Source organism: Hyperolius riggenbachi, chromosome 6, assembly GCF_040937935.1.
Source record: "Hyperolius riggenbachi isolate aHypRig1 chromosome 6, aHypRig1.pri, whole genome shotgun sequence".
Taxonomy (NCBI): Eukaryota; Metazoa; Chordata; class Amphibia; order Anura; family Hyperoliidae; genus Hyperolius; species Hyperolius riggenbachi.
Window position 1 is genome coordinate 329,026,384 of NC_090651.1, and position 21,809 is coordinate 329,048,192.

A 21,809-nucleotide genomic window follows, 5' to 3' on the forward strand; every position below is an offset into this window, starting at 1 on the left:
TCACATCCATCACACTATAATGTCACTTTACTGTCATATGAACTCTTTCTGAAATTAGACATTGGAAATGTATTAAAGCGGAATATAACCCTGCATTTCAACTTTGCTCTAAAACATTATTTACAGCATATTACATACAACCAGCATTTTTTTTTTTACTAGACCAGCATTGGAAGGGTTACATACAGAGCTTTAAAGTTCTGTGGAGAGAAATGCTGCCGCAGCCGAAGTTTAGATAGATACATTTAAGTAAACACAATGTAACAAGTGTGGAATGTGACGCACACTCTGACTGTGCAGGAGCTCCCGGACACAGAGAGAGAGAATCAAATTCCTCACTTGTTACATTGTGTTTACTTAAATGTATCTAGCTAAACTTCGGCTGCGGCAGCATTTCTCTCCACGGAACTTTAAAGCTCTGTGTGTAACCCTTCCAATGCTGGTCTAGTAAAAAAAAAATTGCTGGTTGCATATAATATGCTGTAAATAATGTTTTAGAGCAAAGTTGAAATGCAGGGTTATATTCCGCTTTAATACATTTCCAATGTCTAATGTTATATTCCGCTTTAAGAGTTAAAGAGGCTTACAGAAACACCTAGCAAAAAAACAATAAAGAACAGCTGTGCAGGCCACATATTTGATGAGGTTTTGCTCTAGGAAGTGGTTTGAGCAGAATGCAGCTTTGTACAGAGTAATAGCTGTCTGCGGAGAATTGTATTAACTTCCTCATCTGTAACTCCCAAATACTGAGTCACACAGACACAGGTAAGACACGGAGAAGGAGAGGAAACAACAACGGAACCTATGAGGCCATTGTGAGAATAAAGGGAAATACCAGGACTACAGTGAAGAATATTTAGCTTCACATTTTCTGGCTGAGCTTAGAGACTGAAGAAATGGTTTACAAACAAAATTGGATTATCCCTACTGTTATTGTAATAGGTAAGCACCATAAATAGCTATCTCTATCCAGCAACTAGTTCTGAATACAGATCCAAATATTTGAGTTGGCAATTGTTTGTTCACTTTAGCAGGGCATGCTTGAACTGTCCTCCTAACATGTTGCCTTCAGTTTACAATAAAGGGATTTCAACCATTTCCTCCAACGAAATGCATTACATATAAATATACCATGTGGTTAACCTCCTTGCCGGTTTTCCCGACCTGAGCTCGGGGTAGAAAAAAGCAGCTGCTATCGGTGATCCCGAGCTCAGGTCGGGGTAGGCATTGCAGAGCTTTACCTGCAGTTGTGGAGTCCCGCGCGCGATCTCGCTGCGCAGCGGGACTCCAGCCTCTCTCCCCAGCAGTGTGGGGTCTTTCCCTGGCCGCCGGGATCCCCCATGTCCCCGCTATTCTTCCGGGGACCCGGCAGCCAGTTGGAGCAGCGCTGCCGTGGTGGCAGCAGCAGAGCGGTGGTGGCAGCGTGACGTCATCGGGGGCGGGGCTAATATTGAAAACGAACTTCTCTATATTAGAGAAATATAGAGGTTCGTTTATATGTATATTAGCGCCATCTTGTGGGCAAAGAGAAAACTGCAGCCCAGGAGCCCAGGAAGGTAATTTTTTTTTAATTTTGCTGCAGATCTCCCTGCCAGAATGATTTTTTTCAGGTTTTAGGGTCTGAAAGAGTGAAAAAAAATTGCACCGCTTTTAGACCCTAAAATCTGGAAAGAATCAGACCGCCAAGGAGGTTAAAGAATAATAAGTACCACACTTGAGTTTAAGCATAATGAAAAGAGTATTTGACATGTCATAGGTTATTGTATTTTTCATATTTTCTAGGTTATTATAGTACTTATGACTCTCAGCACACAGAAGCTTGTGGCACAGCATGTGGGGCCCTTACTCTTCAGTAATAATCCTGTAGCTTTGTAGACAATAATAGAAGGTGCAAAGGACCCCCTTTCCAGCTCACTACATGGAGAGGGCATTTTAATCATTTCTTTAAACATTACATTTTAATTTCTGCTCTAGAATATCAATTTTAGCTTGTGGTGGTCTTAAAAAGTCACTGTATATCTGTGTACCCATCAAAATAGCTTTTTATTGCATCATAGCTCCCAACTGCGCAACTGCCCCCTTCTAAGAGAGACAGTGGCCCATTTGCAATTCCCTTTTTTTCTCCCAAGTTTTCTCCTAAGAGATAATTTTTCATTCTCTCTTTTAAATACCTTTTCAGTACTTTGCAATTGAAAAAATATCAAAAAGTAGACGCAAAGGGTACTATCATGCCTCATTCACAGTGGGGCGTTGCATTGTAATGCAATGTTGACCTGTTGAGGACCCTGGGCTTACCGTACATTTCTCTAGTGACCAACCTATTTTTCCTAATTAGGCCACAGCAGCTTTAAGGCTTTGCTGTTCAACTCAGCACACAAGTGATCCCCCCCCCCCGTTTTTTTTTTGCCCACCAATAGAGCTTTCTGTCGGTGGGCTATGATTGCTCCCAGGATGTTTGTTTATTTTATTATAAATATTTAATTGTGTTGTTTTTTTTAAATGTTTTCTTTCCCCAGCTTCCCCCCCCCCCTTCCCCAGCCAATCAGCGTGATCAGCTGTCATAGGCTTCAGGATCGCTTTCCTGCCACCCAGGGGGACAGCTGTGTCACCCTCATAGATCGCAGCGCTGTACATAGTAAAAAGACGGCGGTTGCGCCATCCAACAGTCTCCTGGCAGCGATCGCCACTGGGAGACTGATGACAGAGCGGAGCTGCAGAGATTGGCACGCTGCACGCCAATTGGTGTTATGCGGTCCTAGGGCTGCCACTGCGCGGCGTGAGACGGTCCTTTACAGGTTAAAGTCACAGCGCAGAATTACAAAGCAACGCAAAACAAAGTGGTAACGCACATTAACGCTGCGTTATTGACGCATACAGTAGGTACAGTAAAGCATACAGGCAATGAAAAGTATGCTTTCCTGTACCTGGTAACGTGTGCATTTAGAGGTAAGGCAATGCAAGCAGAACGTTACCATAACGCTGCATGTTACAAAGCGATGCTAACGTCGCACTGTGAACGTCCCATAGGATTAGCATTGCAGTGAGGTAAGCTGCGTTATAAGTGTGTATAACGCAGCTCCAACGTCCCACTGTGAATGAGGGTGAAAGTTATATTTACTATTTTCTTGCTTGCTGGTGGTTTCAAATACAATATATTGACAAAGGCCCATATGCAATTCACTTTTTCTCCCGCATTTTCTCCTAGAGTAATATTTTCACACCTTGTCATAGAATGCCTTTTAACCACTAGCAAGCAAAAAATTACTCAAGATAATTTTGATTGTAATTTTTCACCAACTTTTAGAAAAAAATGAGATTTACTCACCTGGGGCTTCCCTCAGCCCCCTGCAGCCGATCGGTGCACTCGCAGCTCCACTCCGATGGTCCAGGACCCGCCGGCGAACACTTCCGGTTTGGCAGTCACCGGCCGACAGGCATGGGAACGCGAGTGATTCTTCGCGTTCCCAGCCTGTATATCGCCCCCTATGCTGCTATTGCGGCCTCCTGGGAGAAAAATAGGGAGGAAATGTGAATTGCACACGGGCCAGTCCCTCTTTGGGAATCAATTTCCTCTGTCCCTCTTTCTTCCTTATTTGTCCCTCTTTCAGGAGTGATGAACAGATAAGATGTTTTAATATATGCACCTCTCTATGACTATAAATGTGTTTCTGTGACTTTAAGCTGTATTTCCTACCTTTACATTGATTATGAAAGGACTCGTGTTTTTAGAATTATGAAAATATGTCTCTTACCCATACATTATTTGTTGGATGAGTGTTTAGAGGTGTCATAGAGGCGTATCCCAGAGGTGTGACTGGGGTGTGGTAGGGGCATGGTCATAAGAGCAGGAGTGGGGTGTGGTAAAGGCATATTACAAGAGCATGACTGGGCTGTGGTAGGGGCATGTCACAAGAGCCTGATTGGGGTGTGGCAGGGGCGTGTCACAAGGGCATGACTGGGGTTTAGGCAAAGAAATATCACAAGGGCATGTCTGGGGTGTGGAAAGACCATGTCTTTAAGGTTTCTCTCCTTATCCCACCTTATCATTTAAAAAAGATTGGAGGTATGCATAAGTTGAGAGATAAGATGACCAAATGACTCCTATACCAATATGCATAGCAGGGCACATGCTTTTGTTTAAAAAATGTGTTAATGCATATTTGCAAATTTGGCCTATGTCAGGTGGAAATCAGTCAAACGGTCAACATTTGTGTTAACGATTTCACAGCAGATTCAATCACAGTGATTAAATCTGCTGTATATCAATAACAACTCCAGCGAGTGTATGTGTACCTTTAGAAACAATTACAGATGGCCACAATCAAATCAGTAGCCAGTAGCCATTTAGCAATAAGTCAGCAGGAAAAATGACACATAATATCTGCAACATTTGTGTTTTGTTTTCTGGGAGGGATTTTAAAATGCAAAATGAAAAGTAAGAAAATAAAAACCGACATGTAGCTCAAACCTCAAAAATTCATATGAAGATAATCTAATAAAATAGGCAAAAGTTTCATTTGCACATTTTTTCTAGGCGTAAGATAACATTTTTGCAGAGTTTTACTAAAATTTTCTTTATGATTGATGCATGCAGAGACGCAGAGTATTACTTTGGTAGCGGTTACTATATCTGAGAGTTCAAACACACCATTTTGATGTTTAAAACGAGGCCAAGGCTTGCCTTCAGGAAGTAAACTGAAAAATTTGTATGTTTATTCCAATAGCACAATTATTAAATAACTTTTTGGGGGGCACCTTCAGTTGTTGTTTATAAGGTAAATGGTTATCACTCCAATCAATCTATCATCTTTCTTGCTGCATATTAAACTCATCCAACATTTCCAGACACCCAGGAGAGCACCTCTAACTTTCTCCCTGTGTGCACATTTGTTTTGGTATTTTGTTGGATGTTTTTATTATGCATCAATAAAGATGATAAATTGATTGGAGTTCTGACCATTTACCTTATTGATCTATTGATTGTCCAGTTACCATTAAGGTGGCCATTAACGGTACCATTTTTCACTAAATAAACTTTCGATGCAATGTGAACGATCGTAACTAATTGGAAGGCAATTATCGATTGTTCACATTTACTGAAAGATTTTTTTCTTCAAATTCAATCATAAAATCCAACTTTTGGATCAATTTTAGCAATTGACCAAAGAATTGTTGCTTATCAATTGCCTTCATAAACGGCAAATTTTCTATACAATTTGATCTTGTACAGTTAATGGGCACCTTTAGTCTGAGCACTCAGGAACATATGGGCTATGCCCTATGGTGTGCACCACTCCCCCCATCTCAACTTGACTCCAGTTGTTGTTTCTCACTTGTTTGGAGGTTAAAATTTTATATTTTTAGTTAATTTTTGGAGCCACAACCTCTTAGAATACCAAGGCCGAGTGTGGATGGCATTTCCCCCATATACTTTTAAAGGTGATTGCTTTGGTTAAGCAACTTAGAGTTGTGAGTATTCATAAATGAAGTTACAACTAAGTCTCCACTCTACATTAGTATAGTATGCTAGTCTAGATCGGCTAGCTCCCATTTTCCTGTGTTTTTTCTCCTTTCCCTATCTATAGAGCTTTCACCTCTATCTCTCTCCTGCAGCTCTCCTCAGTGTGTGGATGGGTGTGGCCAGCGGACAGAACTTCAGTATTCAGCTGATCCCTCAGCATTCAGTGATCCAGGGATCCGTCACTCTCCGGGTTACTGGGATTCCCACGAACAATCAGACCTTAGTCTGGTATAAAGGAGAAGATGCGTCAAAAGACAATAAAATCCTTAATATTCCTTTTAATCCTGCCACTCTACATGACAGTGGACTGAAGAACCATGAAAGGATCAGACCTTTCCCCAATGGATCACTGCTGATCTTCAACCTGGAGAAAACAGATGAGGGAAATTACATACTGACAAAAGGACCGCAAGTCCAAACTTGTGTATACCTGAAAGTGTATGGTGAAGGTGAGTGATGTATCAAGAAGTCATACATTTTCTGTAACTACATATTTTTACATTTTGCTGCATTCATCATTCAATAGACAATAGAGCTGGGCCGGCAGAGAAATAGAGAATGTTATCATAATATGGCCTGATTCAGTAAAGGTTGGTTACACTACTAGCCAGGGTAAGGCGTCTTTACTTTCCTCTTGCCAGTGATATTACTGGCTTTTTGTCATGCTCAGAGGATCTGAATGCAGCATCTTCTAAAGGCCTGTACCCACCACGTGATTTCCCCAATGATTTTTCCGACAACCAGGGTTTTTTTGAGCGATTGTTTCCGCGATCTTGCGATATGGGTACAGCCACACGATCACACAAATGTCTTTTAGCGTTGCGGGACGATAATGACCATCACAGTGAATCGGATCTTTAAGATCCCCTGTGACTCCGCACAAAGTAATGCGATCACTTGACTTCCCGTTTGGGCCCATCAAACAATCTTGTGTAGCTTTGCGTGATGTTGGCCGTAGGAAGATGGATCAGCAGCACTCGTCATTGGAAGATGTTTCTGGGTCCTTCTTCCTGCATCACTCCCGTGAGAAAGTAGCTTTGGATACATCATGGACTGTAAGGTCTCTTTCACATGGGGGGGCTGAAGGAGTTGGACTCACCGCCAGTCAGCTGCTCCAATGCACGGGCCAGGAGCTTGGCAACGCAAAGATGATGGAGATGGCCTCTTATAGAGAGACATCAGAGCACAGCTGTAGTTTTCTTCCACTGTGTAGAGAGATGGTATATACAGTACATATATTAACTTTTGGAAAATAAAGAATCAGAACATACCTGCTGCTTTAATTCATAACTCCTTCAGAGATTCGCAGAGGAAAGAGTGATTGATCTGTCAGCTGAGGATGTGTCTCTCTGCTATATGGAATTACTTTAGGCTGACTGGCAAGGCCGGATTTATAATTTTGTTCCCCAAGGCCAAGTATGTTGTGGCTTCTCTTATGTGCAGAAGCACAGCCCCCCTCTTTCATGAACAGTTCCCTTAGGCAACAGTTTTCCTTTTTTCATGTGTTCCTCCCCATTTTCAGCCTCCTCTTTCATATATAGCAGCCCCTCTTTCATGTTCAGGTGCCCCATTGGGCTGCAGCCGCCCAAGACCCGGGAATTTGTTGCCCTTACAGAAATCCAGCCCTGGTAACTGGGGAAGGGGAATGGGGAAATGTAAAGTGCGTGGGCTAATATTTGGAAATTGTTGGCTAAAGAGTATTGTTGGTGTTCGGATTCGTGTTGTTGAAATATTAGACTCGAATATGGCTATTCACATTCGGTATGTGTAAACTTGACAAACACATGCTTCGACTGTATAAATATGACAAAGCCCCCTACATGCTATATTCACCAAATTTGCTGGAGATTTAAATTTAAGAAGAACAGGGGTAACAAGGGGAAAAATGTTCTTAAAGGGGAACTGAAGTAAGAGGTATACGGAGGCTGCCATATTTATTTCCTTTTAATCAATACCAGTTGCCTGGCAGTCCTGCTGATCCTCTGCCTGTAATACTATCAGCCATAGCCCCTGAACAAGCATGCAGCAGATCAGGTGTTTCAGACTTTAAAGTCAGATCTGACAAGACTAGCTGCATGCTTGTTTCTGGTGTTATTCAGATACTACTGCAGAGAAATAGACCAGCAGGGCTGCCAGGCAACTGTTATTGGTTAAAAGGAAATAAATATGGCGGTCTATTAAAAACTGCCAGGGGGCAGCAGAGCAGTTTTTTTTTGTTTTTTTTTAAATCATGTACCGAGCCCAGGGCCGCTGTGCAGCGGCATCCCCCCGCCCTCTTCGATCGCCTCCGGCGATCTCCGATCAGGAAATCCCGTTCAGAGAACGGGATTTCCTGGAGGGCTTCCCCCGTCACCATGGCGGCATGACGTCACCGACGTCGTGACGTCATTGGGAGTCCCGATCAACCCCTCAGCGCTGCCTGGCACTGATTGGCCAGGCAGCGCACGGGGTCTGGGGAAGGGGGCCCCGGCGCGGCGAGTGGCGGCGGCTAATCGGCGCGGAGCGGTGGCGATCAGAGTGCACACGCAGCCAGCAAAGTGCTAGCTGCGTGTTGCAAAAAAAAAAAGTGTGCAAATCGGCCCAACAGGGCCTGAGAAATCCTCCTGCGCGGCATAGCCCGTGCTCAGCACGGGCTTACCGCCAGGGAGGTTAAAGACTTTTTAGTTTTTGAGAAAATCAATTTTAAAAATTCAAAGATGTTTTAAAAGCGGGAAACTGACATTTTCAAAAATTGATTTTCTCAAAAACTACAAGGTCTATGTGTATAGAAGTATTATAATAAAAGTGTAATTTTTTTACGTTTTACTGTAACTACTTTATGTAACTGTTTTTTGTGATATATTGGTTGTAAATCCGATCCTTTTTCCTTTTCCTCAGTGCATTTATTTGTGTGTTCTCCTGTGGGCATCTTTATCAACAACTCGTCACGTGAATATGGTTGCCATGCCAACTATTTGTGGTTGATATGAATATGTTCCGCAAAGACAGGAGCTCTTTATTTCTGTCCTCTGGGCTAGGACCTGTGTGGCTTTACTCAGAGCTTGGCTGCAAACAATAGGTTTTTGTGTGGGTGTTTTGGTTGGAAACTTTTTATCCTGAGGTAAGCTGGGAGTTTTTGGCTTGTGGTATCAGGAAGTGTAAGTACAGTACGTTGAAGAAAAGTGTAGACACTTGTGAGATTATGTAAAGTGGTGATTTAAAAAAAATGCAGTGAAGAATTTTTGTTTATCAATTTACTGTCTATAAACTGTGTAAACAAAAAATAAATTAAACAAGTTCAGTTTATGATGTGGCTACCTACTGGATTTAAAGAAACATTGGCTGCACTAGTTATACTGTGCACAATATTTTAGGTAGTTTTCTAGATAGGGGAGTTTAGGTTGTCTTAAAGGGCAACTGAAGCAAGAGTGATATGGAGGCTGACATGTTCATTTCATTTTTAACAATGCACATTGCCTGACTGTCTTGTTGAGCCTCTGCCTTTAATACTTTTAGCCATAGACCCAGCACACTTCTGCTGCACTACTCTGCTGCCACATAAAGAATGCTTCGTTGTAGGAAAAAGTGGTGTTAAACTTCTTGAAGCAGACTTACTTCCTCCCTCAAAAAGACACGCATACATCCCCATAAAATCATTCAACAGCAACTGTGTGCACATTCTCTGTGGTGCAGTTGGTTAGTGTGTTTGGCTGTTAACTTAAAGGTTGGTGGTTCAAGCCCACCCAGGGACGGCCTTGCCTTTTTTGTTCAACAGTTGTCCGAAAAGAACCCTAGATAGCCATGTAGATTCATCTCTCTCTAGTGCAAAGTGGTGCAGTGGAAGTGTGTTGGGCCCACTTGAGCTGGGCTCAAAACCATCCTCTGCTAGGCATGATTTCATTTTTGCACCTCGCTTTATCGCATGGGCAAAACGGTTTCCATAGCCCTGTAAAAGAAAGTGTAGCAGTAGCTGTGCGCACATTCTCTGTGGTGCAGTTGGTTAGTGTGTTTGGCTGTTAACTGAAAGGCTGGTGGTAGAAGCCAACCCAGGGATGGCCTTGCATTTTTTGTTCAACAGTTGTCTGAAGAGAACCCCAGATAGCCATGTTGATTCAAGGTATATCACAATAGGAGGGGGGGGGAGAGGAGGAGATTTTTTTTAAAATAAATAAAAAAAAAAAATCTGAATTCCCGAACACAAATTTTTACCTGAATTTTCTCACCGACCGCGAACCAAATTTGAATCCGAACCAAATTTCGGCGATCACAACCGAATCTGAATCCGAATTTTCACCGGACCCAAATTCCAATGTACCCGAATCAAAATTTGGTACATTCGAGCATGCCTGCTCAGGAGTCAGAACACTGAAACTGGTGGCCATTAAAGTCAATAACAATTAAGTGCTAGAAACACCAAATTTTTAGGGTATGTGAAGGAGGACAGTGTGAACAAGAGGAAAACATTTTTTTCAAATAGGCCTTATAGTTTTATGAGAAAATCGATGCTAAGTGTTCTTGTACTGAGTGCGGGAAATGGTTTAATAATGTAAAATGCGAATGCAATTTATTTTCAAACGCGAACAGTCAGGAACTGTCCACTGGCGAACTGTTCAGGGCAGGCCATCTTTATTGCCCACCCTGTAAAAAATGCAGCCTCCCTCCCCCCTAAGTATGGCCAGAGCATGTCCTCCCTACCACAATAATAAACAGTACAGTAAACATAGCTCCTCTACTCCCCCCCCTAAATATTTGAGGCCTTAACAGCTCCACCTTACCCCGTCTGTATTTAGTGAGAAGAGCCTGTCCAAGTCCCCACTGTGTGCAATTAACTCTTGTCTCTACTGTGTGCAATTAACTCTTGAATTGATATTGAGCCATATTGGATATTTTAGCATTTATGGGAGAGGTAAGGCAACAATACCTCTCCTTTATAAACTGTTCTTTAGCTAATTTATATTTTTTGGGTACCTATCTCCACCGATTACACCTTGATAAGGACATTACTGAGCTTGAGAATGTATGTTCTTTTTGTGTTTCAGTGGGTTTCCTCCAAACATCCTGTTTTTGTCCCACATCCCAAAAACCCACAGGTGAGTTTATGGATTCCCCCCAAAAATGGCCTTAGACTAGACTTTGAGGGACAGTTAGTGATCTGACAAGCACTCTGTAAAACACTGTGGAATATGACAGCGCTAAATATATATAAAACAGTAACGTAAGGCATTACTGATTGTCAACATTTTTATTTCCTTAGAAACTGAACCTAGTGGAAGCGATGTAGGAACAATCATTGGACTTGGGATTGGAGCTGTACTATTGTTTGCCCTTGTTGCTGTCTTCATTTCTTTTCTTGTCCTGCGCAGACAGAGACAAAAGTAAGTATATAGTTAGCACAGGTAATGACATTCCACACACAATTGAAGGTACCATAGTAGACCCCATTTAAAGTCAAATCATATACACTAAAACCTTGGATTGAGAGTAACTTGGTTTAAGAGCGATTTGCAATACAAACAAAAATATTTATGAAAATTTGACTTGATATACAAGCAACGCTTGTATATCAAGGAGCCCTTAGTGGTCAGACCGCAATTGGCCTTTTAAACGGTGCCAGCGCACAGATCGTGCGAACTCTGGTCGCAGTCAATGCACAGGAACCGTTAAGAATTAGCCGCAGACAAACCAGAAGGGAGCCTGTGAGATACGGGTAATTACAACTCACACACGATTCAGGGTATAACTGCCACCACCACGGGTAGGGGCCCGTGGACCCGACTGCCTGACTGATCCTGCGAATAAAAACGGTTAAAACACGCTGTATTCTGTCTAGCCAAAACAACCAATAGTAGCGTCTCTTCAGAGACCCGGGATCAGTTCTGTGTGTGCTGAAAATAGGGTAGCTAGAACAACAACTGACGATAGCGTCGGTTTATTGAAAGCAAGATAAATAATGAATATATACAGACAATTATTAAAATCAACAATTATTAAAACAGTAATAGCCAGTATGAAAAATAAAAGAAGGGAGAAAATACTTAGGGTTTGTGGAAATATGTCCTTTTGTGGGAAAATCATCAAGTCCAAGCAAAACGGTTTCAAGTTCGCAAAGTTCTTTGTTCCAGAGATGAATTCAAAGTTCAGCAAGATTTAAAATCCACACAACATGGAGGATGTCCTTTGTTCAGTTCCGGCAAGATGGCCACCACTTGTTCCTCACGGTGGCCGTGTGTTCATGAAGATGGAAAATGGAGGAAAATTTGCCCGGGCAGCTCATTCACTTTTAATGGAGCTGAGTTCAGAGGCAGGCTTCCAGAGTCGGCCCTCAGGCCGGACTATGGTAATCACATCTGGGGCAGGGGCCTCCACAAGCCCTCATAACCCTGACACTTCTCTAGACAGACCTGCGCGGCCGGCACACAAATAATAATTACATATTCTCGATCCCCAGAACCTACCGATTAATATGATATCAAACTTGGGCATGTTTGCATGCCCGGTTAAAAAACGGTGGAATTCCCAGAGTTCTGGTTATGCCAGTGGCCCAAATTTAATATCAAAATACTCACAAGATCCGGACCAGCAGAATGATATAACTTTCACATTTCTCACCTGAACGGTATTGCTTAAACATGCTCAAAATCCTAAACTCCATGCTTTCTTATTCTGCCTATATGGCTCCGGCCAGTCTAGGGCAAAGCAGGTTTTTGAATAGCCCCCTGCTGTGAGCTCATCCTGTCTTTTCCCAAAAGGCAGAGTGGGCTCTTTGCTGGCTAATTAACATCTAGGTGTCCCTTGGTTCCCAGAACAGAAAGGGGAGTTAATGCCTCCAGGTTATTCTGCCTTCCACAGGGAATATGTCCAAGCTAATTAACACCTCCCCCCAGGCTTTTACTCAGCTAAGACAAATCCCCCAGCTGTTCCTAGGCAGAGGGATACTACACATCAAATCTTGGTTTAACGATTTGTGTCGCTAACCGACCGCAATCACGTTTTGGCCGACTGGGCGTCGCCAGGCGTCACAAACGCCTTGATATACAAGTAAAAAAAAAGTATACATGTGTCGCGTCATCACAACTGAGCCGATAGGTCTTCTCCCTTTGGTACTGCAGGATTGTGCTTAATCTGAATTTAGATACTGTGCACATTTCACATTTCCATCTAATCCTCAAAAGTAACTGTCACTAGATAAAGCCACACACAAAAAAAAAGGTTTTGGCGAGCCAACAGATGGCAATGAATCTATTAGTTTGTGAAGAAGCGCGGAAGAGCTGCCGCCATGAGTCAGCGGGAGGCGGCTCTTTCCGCGCATGGTGTGGCAGAGCACGGAGAGGCAGCCGCCTCCTCTCAATGTGAGGCGGCTGTCTCCGTGCAAGGCATGGCGGAGCGCGGAGAAACCGCCGCATTGGACACGGCAGTTAGCGCGCATGGCCCCACGTCGGAGACACCGCAGAGCGGTGCTGGTGTGGCTGGGACACGTAGTCCCTCTAGCTTTAGAGTGACGCGCGCACGCACTCAGGCAGAGTTTATATGAGAGCCAGAAATGAGTCAGCTGACCAGGCTGGTCAGCTGACTCTGGCTCCAATCCTCATTGGTCCAGCACTTAGGGTGGTGCTGGAGAGATGCCTGTGCATATATACTGCTGGCCGTTCAGTTGCTGGTTGTCTGGCGTTGCGAACACAACGTGGAAGCACTCAGACCCTTAGTCAGATCCTTAAGTGTGGACCAGTTGGAGCTGTAATCCTACACTTAGCTAGATTCTGTTGATAGCTAAAGTACTAGTTTGATTGTGATTATCTGTTATGTCCTTTAACCTGCCTGACTATCCTCCTGAACTCTGATCTTGTACCCTGCCATTCTGATACTCTGTTGCCGAACCCCGGCTCGTTCTTAGACTCTGCTTCTGCCTCCTGACTTTGTACTTCGATATTTCTGATACCCTGTTGCCGAACCCTGCCTGTACCTTAGACTCCGCCTCTGCCTTCTGAATCTGTACTTTATCTGTCCGTGTGTTTACGACCTGGCTTGTCCGACCTCGAGAACCGACCTTACTATTAGAGGCGGTTCCCCGTCCTGTTAGTGACACTTCCTCCAGAGTGTCACTCTCAGATATCCTTCCTACTGTCAGCTTGACTCCTCCCGCCTTGGAGAGTTCAGGTCTTCGGAAGGAATCCGTGCAGTACTCCTTACTGCTCTGAGGCCTAGTCCTCTTAGTGTTACTGTTACACCAAACACTACACTCTACTCGGGTGTACAGAGGTTAGCTGGTATATCGGATTATCGGTGATACTGCAGATCACATATAATCTGGTATATATCTGTATTTCCAGTGATACTGCAGGTCACCGGTAATCAGATCCTCTCTGTGCTCCACCGTTCGTTACATAGTTATAGTGAAAGTATTGTTTACATTTTTTATTTTATATTAGTTTACTATAACTGTTTTTGGATTGTGGAAATTCTTATGGGGAAATTTGTTTTGATATAAGAGTGCTTTGGATTACATGCATGTTTACAGAACACAATATGCTTGCCAACCAATGTTACACTGTACCCCCATTTCAGTTCAAATTAAAGGACACATCTATCTAAAAGGTGACTGTACATGATTTAACCTCCTTGGCAGTATGGACGAGCTCAGCTCCTCCATAACCGCCGGAGGGCACCGCTCAGGCCCTGCTGGGCCGATTTTAATATTTTTTTTTTAAAACACGTAGCTAGCACTTTGCTAGCTGCTTGTGACTTACGATCGCCGCCGATGGCCGCCGATCCGCCGCTACCCGACGCGTAACACGACCCCCCCCCCCCCGGGCCCCCTGTGCAGCCTGGCAATCAGTGCCAGGCAGCACTAAGGGGTGGATTGGGAGTCCCAGTGACGTCACAATGTCGTTGAAGTCACTCCGTTCATCACCATGGTGACGGGGGAGGCCCTAAAGGCAATCCCGTTCAGAGCGTTATGTCCTTTTAGGCCTGGGGCACACCAAAACCCGCTAGCAGATCCGCAAAATGCTAGCAGATTTTTAAACGCTTTTTCTTATTTTTCTGTAGCGTTTCACCTAGCATTTTGCGGTTTTTGTGAAGTGTTTTTGGTGTAGTAGATTTCATATATTGTTACAGTAAAGCTGTTACTGAACAGCTTCTGTAACAAAACCGCCTGCAAACCGCTCTGAACTGCCGTTTTTCAGAGTGGTTTGCGTTTTTCCTATACTTTACATTGGAGACAGAAACGCCTCTGCAATCCAAAAAATGCCTCACCCCGGGAGTATGCGTTTCAGCAAAACGTCTCCCGTTCTGGTGTGAACCACCCCATTGAGATACATTGACTATTATTATTATTATTATTTATTGTATTTATAAAGCGCCAACATATTGCCGCAGCGCTGGACAATAAATATATACAATGATACAAGGATGACATACATAGGGTTATACACATAGAACAAAGTTATACATACAAATTGTACAAAATTCATGATCATGCAATATGGGCTGGTTAGGTAGGCCCAGTAATACAAGTACAGGCTGTCATAGGACAGGAGCACATGATCCTGTAGATTACACTAGGGAGTGGAGGACCCTGCCAGAGGCTTACAATCTAAAGGGAGGGGTGGAAACACTAGGGGGGGCTGTTAAATATTCCTTAGAGAGTTACTGTGTGGTAGGAGGTGGGTAGACCATCAGAGGTGGGTAGACTAAGCGTATCCGCAGCCTCAAGCGGTTGCAAAAACGCCAAAAAACCCGCTCGGTGTGCCCCAGCCCTTATACTGTATATTGTAGAACTTCCATCTTGACTATCTATGTTTTTATACATTCCCTGCACTCAGAAGTGTTTCTCTGGAGATTATAGCCTGTTATACAATGAGAGTTACACTGCAGTCCCACTGAAGTTCAAGTGTAGAGAAACTGTTATTTAAAGCCCTTGAATTTGTTACCCTCACTTTGAAAAAAAAAAACAAATAAGGTCTAGTTTTACAGAGGAATGGGACTGTACATACACATGTGTACAGTGTGACCACTTACCCTTTCAGTCCCCATGTAGTATGCATATGTTTATCTTTACCTTTATTGCATAATGCAATTAAATATTCAGTGACCCTTTGTCCTCGAAACCCGCATAAGCAACACTCATGTCTATTTTGCCATAATTTAGCATTTTGCCATAATTTTTGTGCAAATGTCAAATTTTTGCACACATGAGCAAAATTACTTTGGCAAAAATTCAAGCTCATCCCTAGCTACCTAGCAGCCAGTTTGATGTAAGAGAAGTGCGCTCTTTGCGTATCTCTCGAACAGCAGCACTTCTCTTGCGCAGACTAGCCTGAACTGGCAGAAGTGACGGGACACGGTACTAGAGCTACAGACAGCGGAGGACAGCAGCGTGGAAGCCATCCGAGCTTATGGGGCTGGAGGAAGCCGCAGGTATGTATACAACTTTTTACTTGCAGGAGCTCTGGTACACTTTAATGATTATTATCAACTCAAAGCCTTGTTAATTTTCTGCAGCGATGCACTGGGAGACATCTCGGAGCTCACTCCAACCTGAATAATTGCAAATACTTTTTTACATTTTAATAAAGCAAACTTATGTTTTTAATTTTCAGGATAACTATTTGTCTTGACGTAACAACTAATGATAAAGACGCACCAAGAAAAGGCAAGTTTACTAAGTTTTTAATGTTTTTTTTCTTTTTTTTCATATCTATCTATCATTTACTCTATGCATTTTGAAATTATGAAAAAAGTATGTCGATGGAAGAGAAAGAAAAAACACTCCTTCACTTACACAGGAACTTGGAGCTATACAGATGGATAGTGGGCTGGGCCAGGCAGGCTGTGTTATTATATACAATAGTAATCAAAGGAATCCTAGTCAAAAATGTTATTAGTGGTGAGCTCACATTTTGCACAATGTTAATTTTGCATGTTCATTCACAATTACGATGCAAAATCGTAATGCAAAATTTCAGGAAAAAAATTCTAATTCGTTTAGTTTGTAAAAGTAATCAGGAACTGTAAATTTGCATAATATTTGTGTAATTTCCTGCCGACTTTAGAAGGTTATAGCAAAGCCTCCATACATGCTATTGTCACCAACATTGCTAAGGACGTTAAGGAGAATAGTGGGAACAAAGCAAAAAATATCAAAAAGACATTTTTGAAAAAATCGATTTAAAAAATGCAAAGGAAATTTTTTTTTTCAACTGTGCTTTTTCTGGCTTTTAGAAAATATTTTTCCTTTGCATTTTTAAATTGATTTTTTTCAAAAACTACAAGTTTTTTTTTGAAAAAAAAATTGTTTGACTTGTCCCCACTATTCTTCTTAACATACGTAGCAATTTTGGTAACGATAGCACAAAATTGCACAAAATGATGCGTCATAACGCACAATTAGGAATGTATTACGCAAAATCAATTGAATTAACAAATCCTAATTACGTATGCCCACAATTGCAAAAATGTATGTGACATTTTGCATAATCATATTCAGCAAATTATGATCAACACTAGTCTTTATTACAAAACCAGATGACAGGTGCAGAAGACATAAACTATCACAAAAACCTACTAAAAGCCATACTCCAGCTAAAGTAGGGTGCTCTTTTCTAGAAAATAGCCCTTAAATCCTCCACTGCACACAATCCTCACTGAAAAAAATCCTCACTGTCCAGTACAACAGAGTACCCAAGCAGCTCAGGATGGCCTAGGAAAGTATAGGGAACTAAAAGAAACCAAAAAAAAAAAAAGGTATTTGTGCTTTAAGTGAGCAACTGTAGTTACCCACAATGCACACTGCTGAATATATAAATTATCTATTTATGTCCCTGTAGCCAGGTTTACATCCGGAACTGCTGGTGTATAGCAAGCCTATCGCTTATAAATTTAACAGAGCAGCATCAACCCAACAGCCTGTTTCAGACTTGTGGGTCTCATCAGTGCATGGAAGGGATTGCTATGGCTCTATAGGATAGGGCTTGGACCAGTATAACAGAATACATAAGCAGCTTGGGAAGACCCAAAACCTATAAGAAGGTATATGCATGTGAGAAATCACAAGAGGTCTTATTTATCTGTCATAAATAGCAAGGATAAGTAAGGATTAGCAAATATGCTCTGTGCTTTGCCCATGCCCATAAAGTATCAGCCTGATTCATAACTTCCAGCATCACCATTCAAGTTTTAACTTGTTTTCATTCCTTCTTGGTCTTAAAGAGGAACTTCAGCCTAAACAAACATACTGTCATTAAGTTACATTAGTTATATGAATTCAAATAAATAGGTTATATAATCTCTTACCCACCCTGTTTTAAAAGAACAGGTGTCACAATCCGCTCTGCTGGCCTTGATTCCCTGAACTGCTTTGTTTCCTATGCAGCTTGCATAGTTCAGTGCAGGGAAAAGAGGCCTTTCTGTCAGTTTGCAAGGCTGACTGATTTGCATCCACTTGTCATGCAAATTGCTTGTCTGCTTCCTTTGAAGGTTTCTAGTATAAATGTCATTTCCTCCCAGAATTCCTCGCTCGACATAGTTCCTCATTAGGGAAACTAACCTTAGAGCCTCAGCATCTTTGTTACTATATTCTAGTGTAGTTAATTCTTGGGGAGTGCTTCTTGTATTCCTATTAGTGCAGTCAGGTTGTGTATAATTTGTACTGCCTATTCTGTCTTGTCTTGCCTGTGTGATTGTACTATTGCCAGCGGTGGCTGTTAGTAAATTGTTCTGTCGTGTTCTTAGATCGCATTCGCTCTAGCGGTAGAGGCGGTGGATCTTTCTTGTCTGAAACTTGGAGTATAACCTTAGCTGCGGTTGCTACTGGTTACTCCTTCTGTCTGTCTTGTCTGGAATGAACGCTTGCTGTTGTCTGGTGTGAGGCAACCGATTAGCAAGCGTTCCTCTCTTGTCTGAACCTTGGAGTATAACCTTAGCTGCAGTTGGTACTCGTTACTCCTTCTGTCTGTCTTGTCTGGAACGAAAGCTTGCTGTCTGGTGTGAGGCAACCGATTAGCAAGCATTCGCGTTATCTGTTTGTTTTCATTCTCCGTGTTCATTCATTAGTCAGGGTTGGTACGTTTTGCCACTGTTGCACTTAACGTGCATTAACGAGCTTGTCTCTGTTGCGCATATCGTGCGGGGACCGCGTTTAGCTAGTTCATTTGTTATTTTCCTTGGCGTTCAGGTTGTGGTTATTTGCTGTGCCTTCCTTACTCAGTTCACGCTCTGTCTTTGCTCTATCTTGTGTTGCTGATAGCAATCTGGTCTGTTCTGATGTGATATGTCTACCGTCGCTGGGTGGCGACTAGATTGGGAGACATTCACATAGTCTGTCTCTGTTCTTGCTTTCTTCTGAGTTGCTACCTTGTTGCCCAGTCTTTTTCAATCGTACAATTTCAATCTGGCATCTGTGGCTGTACAGAGGACTTCTCCCTCTGTACTCCACAGCTCCATCTGCTGGTTGGAATTCTCCTCTACAAATCTATACTGGGTACTTTGCTTCTGTGACTGTGGCAATTTCCTTCTGCTTCGGCGCATGTGGCGTGCGCTGACTTTGGAAATCGCCCACAGATCGTTACAACAGGCAAATGTTTGATTTCATGAGGGCAGCCATCTTTTTGGTTGAAAGGAGGTGACAGGGAGCATGAGACACAATTCCAACTGTCCTGTGTGCTGACCACCCCTCCCAGTTGCTAGGCAACATGAATAACAACATAGGAAATCCCATCATGCTTAGCATCAGGGAAAAAAAAGCCCGGGCAGTTTTCTTTGATGGGGCGGAGCTTAGCTAAAAATGCAGCTAAAAATGATGCTTTGGTAAGAAAAACAAAGTTCTGATGCTGTGAAACGGTTAAAGAAACACCAAGCCTTTTCAGTGCTGATCAATGGTTAAAGAGAAAGAAAGCCCATATATACAGCACCACTCATAATTGATTCCAAAAATATAACAATTTTATTTCAAAAACTTCATATAGTATGACATAATGGGGAGTTCAAATATCTTAAAAACAATTAAAAAGACCACATTGTCCTAAAATACCAGCTGCAATGATTTTATACTCTGAACATATGTTAATGGATACACACACATGTAAATAAATGGAGTAATTCCTGTACAAATATGCCAACTTGGTGGGCTACAAATGAGAGCCCACCAGTGGTAGAACCCGGGTTCAGTACCTGAATTAAAGTGCTCAGTGATAATGACAGTTCATTAATAAAACAAAGTGCTTAGTGCATAACAATATATAATGTAAACCAAAACATGGACTGCATGAAGGACAACTATAATGACAGCAGCAGCCTGATAGATAAAGTGCATAAGAGCAGAGAGTGACAGTGAAAAAAGGGAAGATACTTAGCCCAGGTCGCTAGTGTGAAGAGCAGCTGGAGAAGACTGGGGTCCCCTCAGACATTCCACCAGGTTCGCGGGCGTCACCCCGCTTTGACAGGAGGAGAGGACACCGTGTTCGTGAACGCCAGTCCGGCGTTTAAATAGAAAGAGGAGGGCGTGTACCGAGCGAAGGGGCGTCATCCGGATATGACGTCACCGCCCCTCGGACGAGACAGAGGAAGGCGGAAGAGACCACGCTGGAGCGCAGCATAGAAAGCCGGAAGGTGAGTAAATAGGGAGTTACCTAGGCAACCAATCACTGGCCATACACGGAAGGAAAATATACCTTAAATTACAACAATGACCTACAATTATAAACTATGAATACATCAATATGCACATGTCTACTAATAACCCAGCAATATGACTCAAATTATATATACAAATGCACATTATACATTTTACATTGAAACAGCAAACGCATCCATATCAAAGCCCCTATTTAAAGAGGCAGATTCATATCTATGTACAAGTCTGTATACTGCCAAAACTGCCACCAAAAGCGTCAGAATGACAGAAAAACAGGGGGGATCCAGAATAAATGTCCAAAAATCCGGAATAAGAGTCCATTGCAAATAAGGAGGCCTGTATTAGCCAAAGGAATGGGGTCCCATAAGCACATGAAGTCCCACGAGTTCATATCCAAATTTGGACATCAGGATGACAAAGTCCATGCATAGGTCCATGTACAAAGGTCCATGTATAAACGATTGGCAGATATAAACACATATACAATCAGATCAGTTGGCTGCCGCTTTTGGTGGCAGTTTTGGCAGTATACAGACTTGTACATAGATATGAATCTGCCTCTTTAAATAGGGGCTTTGATATGGATGCGTTTGCTGTTTCAATGTAAAATGTATAATGTGCATTTGTATATATAATTTGAGTCATATTGCTGGGTTATTAGTAGACATGTGCATATTGATGTATTCATAGTTTATAATTGTAGGTCATTGTTGTAATTTAAGGTATATTTTCCTTCCGTGTATGGCCAGTGATTGGTTGCCTAGGTAACTCCCTATTTACTCACCTTCCGGCTTTCTATGCTGCGCTCCAGCGTGGTCTCTTCCGCCTTCCTCTGTCTCGTCCGAGCGGCGGTGACGTCATATCCGGATGACGCCTGCTCGCTCGGTACACGCCCTCCTCTTTCTATTTAAACGCCGGACTGGCGTTCACGAACATGGTGTCCTCTCCTCCTGTCAAAGCGGGGTGACGCCCGTGAACCTGGTGGAATGTCTGAGGGGACCCCAGTCTTCTCCAGCTGCTCTTCACACTAGCGACCTGGGCTAAGTATCTTCCCTTTTTTCACTGTCACTCTCTGCTCTTATGCACTTTATCTATCAGGCTGCTGCTGTCATTATAGTTGTCCTTCATGCAGTCCATGTTTTGGTTTACATTATATATTGTTATGCACTAAGCACTTTGTTTTATTAATGAACTGTCATTATCACTGAGCACTTTAATTCAGGTACTGAACCCGGGTTCTACCACTGGTGGGCTCTCATTTGTAGCCCACCAAGTTGGCATATTTGTACAGGAATTACTTCATTTATTTACATGTGTGTGTATCCATTAACTTATGTTCAGAGTATATGAATCATTGCAGCTGGTATTTTAGGACAATGTGGTCTTTTTAATTGTTTTTAAGATATTTGAACTCTCCATTATGTCATACTATATGAAGTTTTTGAAATAAAATTGTTATATTTTTGGAATCAATTATGAGTGGTGCTGTATATATGGGCTTTCTTTCTCTTTAACCATTGCTCTCTCAGTTGGGCCCTTAGCACACTCTTACTTTTGCCAGTGTATGCGGACACATTGCTTTGTTGCTTTTCAGTGCTGATGAGAAGATTTTTAGTCCGGAGGTTCACTTTAAGAACTTTGCATGTACTGTAGTTTTTGAGCTATATGTGTACGATAGGC

At 42.5% G+C, this 21,809-nt stretch overlaps 1 protein-coding gene across 1 annotated transcript; it reads left to right on the plus strand.

Annotated features, from left to right (window-relative positions):
- The first annotated feature begins 770 nt into the window (after positions 1–770).
- LOC137522204 (carcinoembryonic antigen-related cell adhesion molecule 4-like) lies at positions 771–21,729 on the plus strand. Its single transcript, XM_068242236.1, has 6 exons — positions 771–942; positions 5,614–5,970; positions 10,755–10,875; positions 16,099–16,151; positions 19,986–20,104; positions 21,724–21,729. The coding sequence occupies exons 1-6, from the start codon at positions 897–899 to the stop codon at positions 21,727–21,729; spliced, it is 702 nt and encodes a 233-aa protein (XP_068098337.1). The 5' UTR covers positions 771–896.
- Positions 21,730–21,809: the final 80 nt, after the last annotated feature.